Source organism: Populus trichocarpa, chromosome 1, assembly GCF_000002775.5.
Source record: "Populus trichocarpa isolate Nisqually-1 chromosome 1, P.trichocarpa_v4.1, whole genome shotgun sequence".
Taxonomy (NCBI): domain Eukaryota; kingdom Viridiplantae; phylum Streptophyta; class Magnoliopsida; order Malpighiales; family Salicaceae; genus Populus; species Populus trichocarpa.
Window position 1 is genome coordinate 28786968 of NC_037285.2, and position 9487 is coordinate 28796454.

A 9487-nucleotide genomic window follows, 5' to 3' on the forward strand; every position below is an offset into this window, starting at 1 on the left:
TGAAACCAACTAGAAAAACTTACGAGCACTTTCACACGAGCACACAGCAAACAAGCTAGCTTCTCGCAAAAGTCACTCCTTGAATATTGCAGCAAACCAAACCTAAAATACATTAGGGAAAGATTGATTTGTATAAAAAATCACCTGACATGAGAATATTAATTATATTAGGTCGAGACACCCACGCCTTTCTCTGTCCCTCTCTTATCTTTTGTTGTAGATATATGCAACATATCTAAAATCTGCCAGCATAAACTGCAACTCTCTCCCTCCCTCCCTCTCTCTCTCTCTCTCTCTCTCTGGTCCGTGTATGAGAGTTTCTCAAGGAAAACATGGGCTCTGAAAATCTGTATCCAAACACTCTCTGCGCCATATTTATCGTTTCCTTTGAGGCATCGAGCCCTATGCATTTTGACTCCTACCTCACATTGACTAGCCTCATTTTCACAAGCTCAAACTCCTAAGAAACCCACTAGAAACACGCACTGAAACAAAAGTCTCCCATTACAAACCACACCCAGCTTTCTCGTACTTTTCTCTTGAGATTCCTTTTAAAGGGCCTTTAAAATCAGATCCAAGAAGGAAATTCCTTTCTCTTTTCCCTTTTTTATAGGGTTTTGGGCCAAGAATTCTATCCATGGTCTGAGATATATGTAGGTATATATAGAATGAGGCAGCTGATGGGTTTGAGAAAAGAGTTGGCTTGCTTAGCAATCATATTTTTTATACTTCTGCTGTTAGAGACTTCATCTCTTCCTGATAGGTCAGCCAGATATGGAAGCTCCAAAAATACTGGTTCTACATCTCAGTTAATGGGTCCTGTTAAATCCCATGGTGGTGGCCTAAGAGGAGACAAAGATGAAGGAGGTGATGCAACTTTGGGTGATGAAAAGAGGAAAATCTTTACAGGTCCCAATCCTTTGCACAATAGGTGAATATCTAGAGAAAGCTTGTTTTATCTTCGTATATGTACGATTTATGAAGCCATGTCATTTTCTATTTTTTAAAGCTTTTTTCGTTTGTTAATTATCATATTAAGAAATTGTTCGGTGCAGAAGTTGAATTATTATTTTGTTAGTTTTTTATTTTATTTTTAATAATAATCTTCTTTATGTATATTTTTTAAAATAAAAAAACACTTCTCTGAATTGTATAGTCTCAGTTAAAATGCATATAGATCGAAGTTTTTTTTATATATTTGACGTATAAATAGAAAGAAATTAAATATATCCATGAACAAAGTACCATTATTACTGCTGCCATTAATGGAGTTGTTACAAGGACTACCAGACAAAATTTATTTCCGTTCAGTGTTTCCCTCTCGGTTGTTGTGAATTGATTAGTCATAGCCACAGCAACGTTGTCGAAGCAGTCGTTCCCAGAAATTGATAATTATAATAGTGAATAAAAATCCTCATGTTAGGGTAATATCTTAAAAATAAATGCTTAAATATATAGATAAAAATGCGTATATGCTACATGTGGAAGATGCCAATTATATATCTTCTTTCATTGATAGCAGTACACTCTTCTTCTACCCAGCGTATAAGAGAGCTAGACCTCTGCATGAATCATGTTGGTTTCCGACTGCGTGTAGCGTGAAATAAGAATCGTTTCTTTTTTCTTTAAGAATATCTGTTTAATTATTCATCCATAAGATAGACCAGAGTAAATTAGTTGTTGATTGTCGATGAAATCAAGAGTATTATTTATTTATTTATTTATTTATATGATCCGTCGCCAAAAAGCATTGTTTTATCCGAAGAGATGGTTGAGCTCTTCCATTTTCTTGATCCCATAGTCTTTGAGGCTTATCCCAGAAAACTTTGTGAAACTCTGTGAAGCTAGTGGGGGTGTGTGTTTACGTGCGCGATGAGATGCTGCATTTGCAATACGCAAAACAAGCTCATACATATGGGCCGACAACCCATAAGCAACTTAAGCCTACATTTTGGATCACGTGCGAGTCGAAGGGGACAAGATCATGAGAACAAAGGGGAGAACGGCAAATATCGAGTGCCTATCATTATATGATTGTGCTTTTTCTCACCTCATCTGCATCGCGTTGGTGACCATGAAGTTCCGAAGGAGAAGGCACAAATACCTTCACAAATTGATCGTTTCACCTGTAATTCTGTTCTAAGTAGATTCCTAACCTTTTAAAACTCACACAATCAATTGCGAAACTAGAGGTTTAGCTCTAATCCAACTGTCCGCTAACAACATAACTAAGCCGACTCTGAAGCATGGATGAACCAAGCTGACCACCTCCACGGTTGCTCCAAATCTGTGTTCTTTCCTCGTCCATCTTTTGCAATGTTAAGCAAACTTGATCCTTGTCATGCTTGCATCAAAGTGGGATGTTTCTAGCCTGCTAAAATTCTTTGTGCGATGAAATCATATACAGTTTTAAGGGTTTGTCAAGAAAATGGATAGGGATGAGGAAGGCCAGAGTAATACGAAAGGATGAAAAAAAAAGGAAATCCATCCATCTCGTTGTTTGGATAACAAATAAGTTGTTAGGCTAACAAACAAGGAAAGGATAAAAATCAATCCGCCGATGGGCTAACAATGCGGAAAGATATTCCTTAAATCTCCATCCTTCTCACCAAACAAATGGAATTAAGGAAATACCAATCCTTACTTCTCATTCCTCCCCCCTTCTTCTATACCTCTTGACAAACACACCCTAAGTATCCATCGGCAATGATAAGCCAAGGCGAAATACACAACGACTTATTGATGATAAATATGAAGATTCCTTAAATGGGGGAGTAACAAAAGCTCGCCCTTTCCATCCTGGGCAGCAAAATAATATCCAACCTGGTTCCCTCAAGGATACTAAAAACATTCAAGTTCGATACAAGCTTTAACTAAGCATGATAGGAACCAATGATAACCAAAATCTAAGAAATACAAACAAACAGTAACTGAATTAGTTTCAACTCTTATGTGATGGAACATTATGAATTAATCATGAAGGGTTCCCATTATATCTTCATCTCGATACAGAAAATACCTGAAACAGTGCATAGAGCCACAAGGAAACATCATTAGGTATTTATTTGTGTCAAGGAATCGTCTAATGAAAAGGAAATAAATGCATTTTTGTCACACACTGAGGTCACTAAGTATGCTTTGGCAGCAAGAAAGCAGTTGTCTTTCTGAGTTGCTGTGGAACTTGTTAATTTTGCATGACAAAGAAAAGAGAAGAGAAAAAAATTGCGCTTATGCCAGCATTTACACCAAAACCCCATTTCTCCAATAAAGATCTTATTTCCCCTGGATAAAATGTCTTCTTCCAAGTCAAGATTCATCCAATGATTTTAAATATGCAATAAAATGCAGGCAATCCAAATGAAAACAAGATAACTAAGTTCCCTAGAATCACCACCCTGATCTCATTCACATCACAGTGCCATTTTATGGCATTCAGGTTTAAGAGTTTAGTGCAACAGAAAACATTTTGCATATCGACCCACCATAGATGAATACACATTTAATTGCAAATGTTGGTGTTTAGCAACAATGGGCGATACATAAAAGCAAGTAGAACTTCACCGTCACACTGTTTCATTCTGTATGATTAATTCTAAAAAAATAAAATAAAAGTACGATTGTATGATATGAGTGCAAGAATTTGAAACCAAAAGCATTGATGGAAAGTAGCAGCTTTCACATACACCATGCGTAAATAAAATAAAGCATTTTTAATATGTTCCATTATAGAACATTCCTTGAAACATATAAACATGCATTTCATGTCATTAAAAATTCTAAAATCAGCAAAACAAATTCAAAATCATGTAGGATGAGCTACCATGCATTGGAGAATTCTGAATCCTATTTAACCATGTTAACTACACTAAAATAGTACCTTGATCACTCCAGTGACTTTATAAGACTCTTTACTTGCCACGGCCTACCAAAATCTTAAAGCTATATGGATCTATGAGTCAGACAGTTGCTATCTTAAAGCTACATGGTTTGATAGAACATTTATAAGTCAACTCAAACTGGATATAATTGGATCTGTTCAAATTACAGCATCAAGTTAAAAGGGCCACGGAATAGCTAAAGACAGATGATCAAGTGTTCTTTATACCATCAAGTAGACAAACTAAAAAAGCTAACACACAAATGCCACCTCTCATATGCATTTTACATGACATCTACCAGAAACTCGAACCTCAAAGAAGAACTAATTTTAGAGAAGCAGTAACTCACTCTTTTTCACCAAGTTTCACTTCAGTGCCTCCGTATTCAGGCAAAAGGACAGTTTCTCCCTCCTTCAAAGTAACAGGAATAAGCTTGCCATCTTTATCACGAGCACCAGGACCCACGGCAACAACTTTTCCAGAGTTCAGCTGGAATTGTGAAGCATAAAAAAAATGAGAGGAAAGAACAATCAGTAATCACCCCATGTATCCACCAATAAAACGAATGAATAAATGTACATTTACATCACAGTACAACAGAAAAACATTTAATCTTTAATTTATTGGACAGCATAATTATGAAAACTGGCAAGAAACAAATACAAATAAGTTGAGCATGCTAACCTATCAAGGTGAATGAAATAAAAAGGGAAAAGGAACAAAAACTAACACTGGTCGTGAGAACTTGAATGTTAAGCATTTCATTCCAATTTCTCTTTCACGGATATTAAAACTAAGAACTTCCCAACCGCAACAAACCCTTTAAAATTCGAGCTATACCACTTAGCTGTTACTGATAGCAATTAAACTGAAGCTTAAATATCGTATTAATGTATGAAACAATTCCAGATTCGAGCGATAGGAGTGGATTTTGAAATTCAAAATGCAATTGAAAACAACTCTTGTAACAAAGATAAATCTTGGGCTTAATTTAGTTTGGTTATGATTAGCCAAGTAACTAATGAATCTATAATAAAAGAACATCACACACAAGCCAAAAACCCAGCCCCAATTTACCGAGTAGCGTATCAGTGTAATTTTATGCTACAGTTTCAATGATGCAGGAGAAACTCAAAGGAACAACGAAACGAAAGGAGAAAAAAGAGAGGAGAGGAGTGAAGAGAAAGGGATGACCTTGGAGGTTTTCTCAGGAAGAAGAATACCGGAGTTGGTTTTGGAAGGAGGGATAATTTTCTCCACCAATATGCGATTGAATGTCGGAATCAAGCGCTTTGCCATCTTCACGCACGGTAACTGAGACTAGAGAGAGAGAGAGAGAGAGAGAGAGAGAGAGTGATTGCAGAAGATCGAGTACTGGACACTTCTACTGGGCTCCTTTAGGTACCAGTAGGGTTTAAGGTTGGAGTTTATTATTGTCAAATTCCAAAACTGCCCACCTTGTCTATCCCTTCCTTGCTAGTTAGTTATTACCCAATATAAATTAATAAACAGACGCACCGAGGGCACGAGTCCATAGGATTCTAAACTCCTACAGTCCTACGTCTGCATTTTACTCGTTTGTTTTTGCAGATTGAAAGTGTTTTTGTTTATATTTTTATTTTTTTGTATTTTTTAGATTATTTTAATAAATTAATATTAACAATGAATTTTAAAAAATAAAACAAATATTATTATGAAAAATATTGATATATTTTTAAGAGAAGTACTTTAAAAAAACCACCATCACACTACATATTCAACCCTTTAGGACGGGAGAAAAGTGTTTTCACGAGGAAAGAAAAAAAAATTCTTGTAAATGCATTTATTAGTACAATAGACTCAATCTTTATACGCAAAACGCTAGCCCGAGACATCGTAACCATTAAAAAGAAACCCTGCCTCGACCAATCTGAAACTCGAAGTGTTTTCAGGATGAGCTGAGTTGCAATTTGATTGTGCCATTACCCCGCTACCTAGCCAAAAACCATTGATCAATTTTGCCGCGCTACAACTGAGAAATACCGCAAGTGCTCAAAACTTCAAAACTCCCACAAGATTATCATCATAAATCAGCTTTGAGTTACAACAGATGCTAAAATCCACTGAGTGGGAAAGAAATGAAATAGGAAACCACTACATTAACAAAACAACGATGCCATGCAGCTTAGTTCTAAATAAATTAAGATCAAGTTAATTCCACTTCTTCAAAACAAAAACAGGTCACAAATCAACAAGCAATATTTGAACAAGTACAGAGCCAGCAAAAAAACTATTGTCCGGAGCGTTTTGATAAGTTTATAAAGCTGCAGGCAGCATCCAAACTCAGTTCTTCATATACCTGGATATAATGAAAAAATTTGAATTTTCAGATATCAATAATAGAAAATGGGATCTTAAACATGAAATGTATATGATTCTCAAATAATGAGGCATACAAGTTTCCGGTGAATTTCTTGGAAAGCCTTGCAAAATCTCTGGGCTTCTGCTGCACCCGCCTGCATATCCACAAGAGCACAACAAATTCATTTATCCCCATCACTAGGAAATGAAAAATCTACTATTCTGCTTCGTTCAGGTGGGGGCAGCAGAACTTGTCTGCATGATGTGTGATGGCCAGCAGATATAAATCAGCTGAACTTTTTTGGCACAACATTCAATGAGAAACAACCCATCCGCAAATAGATTACTGATGCTGGATGGACAGAAACTAGAAACAGGAGGTGTGATAGAGGCATCTCTACAAAAAATTCAAGAACTGACTCACAAGTGATCACAACAAATAAAATCACTCGATGTTATTTTTTTCTTGCAACAAAATGACCAATATGCTTCCTGTTGTTGTTGAACAAAGAAATTTCATAATGTACAAGACACCTTGAATATGTTAATGTACCCATAAATAGGCTTATAATTAATTTAAAGCCAGTAAATACTATGACAATCGACAAAAGCATACCTTCTTCTCAACTGCCAACTTTAGCTTCTCCCAGAATGCATCTATTTAAAGAAATACACAAGAAAACAGTAAACAGATGTAGGTAAACTTCAACAGTGACTAAAATTGTGATGAATCTTAGTTGCCAATCCAATAAATTTTCCAAGATTTCATGATTCTTAACATAACATAACATAACATAAGCAATTTCATCCCAACATGACCTGAAAGGAAGACTTTTTCCAAAATGACTGACAAGTACAACACACATCAACAGAAAATTTGGTGACTTGTTAGAAAGTTTATTAAGTGGCTCAAGATTATCAGGCCAAAGCTGCCCGAAAGATTTTTCATCAAAATTCATGGATTCATAATGGGAAAATACATCTCAATATCCTCAATTATCTAATAAAGAGAGAAGCAGGTAAGCAAGCAGAGTGGACTTTATAAGAGAGCATACCCTGTACATCAATAACTTGATTGTTGGATTCCTTTTTACCTTCCTCCTCCTGAAATACCGGTTCCGGAAATGACCGAGAAGTTGATTGCTTTGATGGGTCCGTCTCAATCTGAAATATAGAAAAGGTTATAGAAAAACCATGAGGGTACAGATACAAACAACAAGTGCAGAACATCAAGCACGTTTAAAGAATCACAAAAACATGCAGCTTGTTCCATTCTAATTAGAATATAAGGGTTTCCAGCATAAGAAGCTTAAAAAATTATGTAATCAAAACCCTCACTCGAGAATCTCATGCTGAACACTACTACCATCCCGAAATATTATGGTATTATGATTTGAACCCATTTTCAACCTTGAAACACTGATTAAATTAATAGCAAGAAGAAAGATACTAACAGAGTGAAATTTAATAAACCCTAGTTCCTTTTTGAAGAATAGACAGACAGCAATACATGTGTTGTTTAGTAATTGAAACCAGAGTAATCAAGATTCGACTGAGACAGAGAAAGAATAAATATTTACATGGTAATTTCGAGGACGGACAACGGGGAAGAGATCAAGAAGGCGTCCAAATTCTTGATCATCCATTCTCCTCCTTGCTTTCCTCCTTCTACTTTGCAACTCTGAATTGAAAATAAATATATATCTAGTAAAATGCTTGACAATTTTTTCTTCTTAAAGTCTTTATTTATGACTTATGTGACGGAATTGCCCTTTTCTCCAATACTGGAATTAAATACAAAATCCTTATATTTTACTAGGATATTTAGTTGGTCTGAATAGCATAGAAAATAATTAAGTAATTCTTTGATTAATCTTGACCATATTTAATTTAATAATTTCTTATTCTAGAAATAACTTATTTTGTTCCAAAAGATTTAATAATAAGAAATAACTTATTTTCTTATTAAATAATTATTATCATATTTTATCATTTTACCGCCTCTCTTTTTTCCAGAAGATTAAAAAAAAAAAACATGAAATTGATAAAGGACTAAGTTATGGGTTGATTTAATAATATAGGATGAATTAATAATTTTTTAAACCATAAGAAATAATTAATTAATTACGTTAAAATATAGACCATATTATAATTAACTCCCAATACTTTTTTTTTGGACAACTAAAGCTATCCTCAAATTAGATATGCTAAGGAAGTGTGCTTAAGAATAATTGATGGAAGAACAAAAAGTAGACAATCCTAGCCACCAAGCTCACAATCTTCATCCTTTCCGACCAGTTCAGTAGCCACTCCTATTTCTAATACCAAAAGCTTCAATTTTTCAGATCTAACCCAGAATAAATTTTAGGTTTTGTTCAATTTAATGTCATCTCCAACTACGCAGGCATATTGGTGTTCTTGATGCAGCCGTGGTGGCTAGAGTAGAAAATACTTCTGGAATAAAGTTTGATCATGAAGGAGGACAAATTTTGAGTTTGTGACCTTCTCTCTCTTTAATTTAATAATAAATTTTTTGTACCATAAAAAATACTTAAAAATTGCAAATGTTTCTTTTAGAAAAAAAATTAATTTGATAGTTCTAAAAATAATCTAAATAACTGCTAAAAATATAATTGATTTGAAAAAAATTATGATGATATCTTTATATTAAAACGGCAATATATTATATAGATCTAGGTTAACTTGTTAAATTTATGATCTAAGTTATGAAATTATAATAACACCATAGAAAACAAATTAAATCAAATTATTAGCTCTAATTACAAATCAATTTAATGTTGAATTATGAAATTAAAAAAAAACAATTAAAAAAAAACATGAAAAAACAATCCGAGTCAACTTGAGTTAACCCAACAAAATCATGACTCTAGTTTTAAAACCAGAATGACTTCATAAAAAACAAACTGAAATAAATAATATAATAAAATTTAATTCTCAATCAAATCAATATTGTGATTGATTTTTTTTTTAAATAATTAATTACTAAAAGGATCGAAAAAATAATTCAGGTCAACCGAGTTAACTCACAAAACCCGCGACCTGAGTCATGAATCCAAGATAACCTTGTAGAAAACAAACTAAAACAAATTATAAAATTTAATTTTTAATCAATCTAAGTATGAAACTCAAAAAAAATTAATTAAAAAAAACCTCAAGTTAATTAATTAATCCGTCAAACATGTTCTTTAAGTTATGATACTGAAATAACCTTATAATAAATAATTTAAAATAAATTATGAAACTCAATA

The 9487-nt window shown here is 33.9% G+C and overlaps 2 protein-coding genes across 2 annotated transcripts; both read right to left on the reverse strand.

Moving 5' to 3' along the window:
* Positions 1-2723: 2723 nt before the first annotated feature.
* On the reverse strand, positions 2724-5313 carry LOC7480115 (10 kDa chaperonin, mitochondrial). Its single transcript, XM_002299936.4, has 3 exons — positions 5073-5313; positions 4228-4367; positions 2724-3019 (listed from the first exon to the last, which is right to left on the reverse strand). The coding sequence occupies exons 1-3, from the start codon at positions 5175-5177 to the stop codon at positions 2971-2973; spliced, it is 294 nt and encodes a 97-aa protein (XP_002299972.1). The 5' UTR covers positions 5178-5313; the 3' UTR covers positions 2724-2970.
* Positions 5314-5912: 599 nt separating this feature from the next.
* LOC7463880 (uncharacterized) lies at positions 5913-7966 on the reverse strand. The gene is made up of 5 exons (XM_002299937.4): positions 7799-7966; positions 7274-7382; positions 6835-6875; positions 6314-6373; positions 5913-6216 (listed from the first exon to the last, which is right to left on the reverse strand). Exons 1-5 carry the CDS (start codon positions 7862-7864, stop codon positions 6148-6150), a joined length of 345 nt encoding a protein of 114 aa, XP_002299973.1. The 5' UTR covers positions 7865-7966; the 3' UTR covers positions 5913-6147.
* Positions 7967-9487: the final 1521 nt, after the last annotated feature.

Coding starts and splice junctions, on each gene's coding strand:
- LOC7480115 (XM_002299936.4), bottom strand. CDS start 5,177: ATGGCAAAGCGCTTGATTCCGACATTCAATCGCATATTGGTGGAGAAA. Junction 4,368..5,072: donor TTCCTGAGAAAACCTCCAAG/GTCATCCCTTTC, acceptor TCACAATTCCAG/CTGAACTCTGGAAAAGTTGT. Junction 3,020..4,227: donor GTGAAACTTGGTGAAAAAGA/GTGAGTTACTGC, acceptor GCACTGTTTCAG/GTATTTTCTGTATCGAGATG.
- LOC7463880 (XM_002299937.4), bottom strand. CDS start 7,864: ATGGATGATCAAGAATTTGGACGCCTTCTTGATCTCTTCCCCGTTGTC. Junction 7,383..7,798: donor TCCGTCCTCGAAATTACCAT/GTAAATATTTAT, acceptor TCTATATTTCAG/ATTGAGACGGACCCATCAAA. Junction 6,876..7,273: donor TCAAGTTATTGATGTACAGG/GTATGCTCTCTT, acceptor TTCTTTAAATAG/ATGCATTCTGGGAGAAGCTA.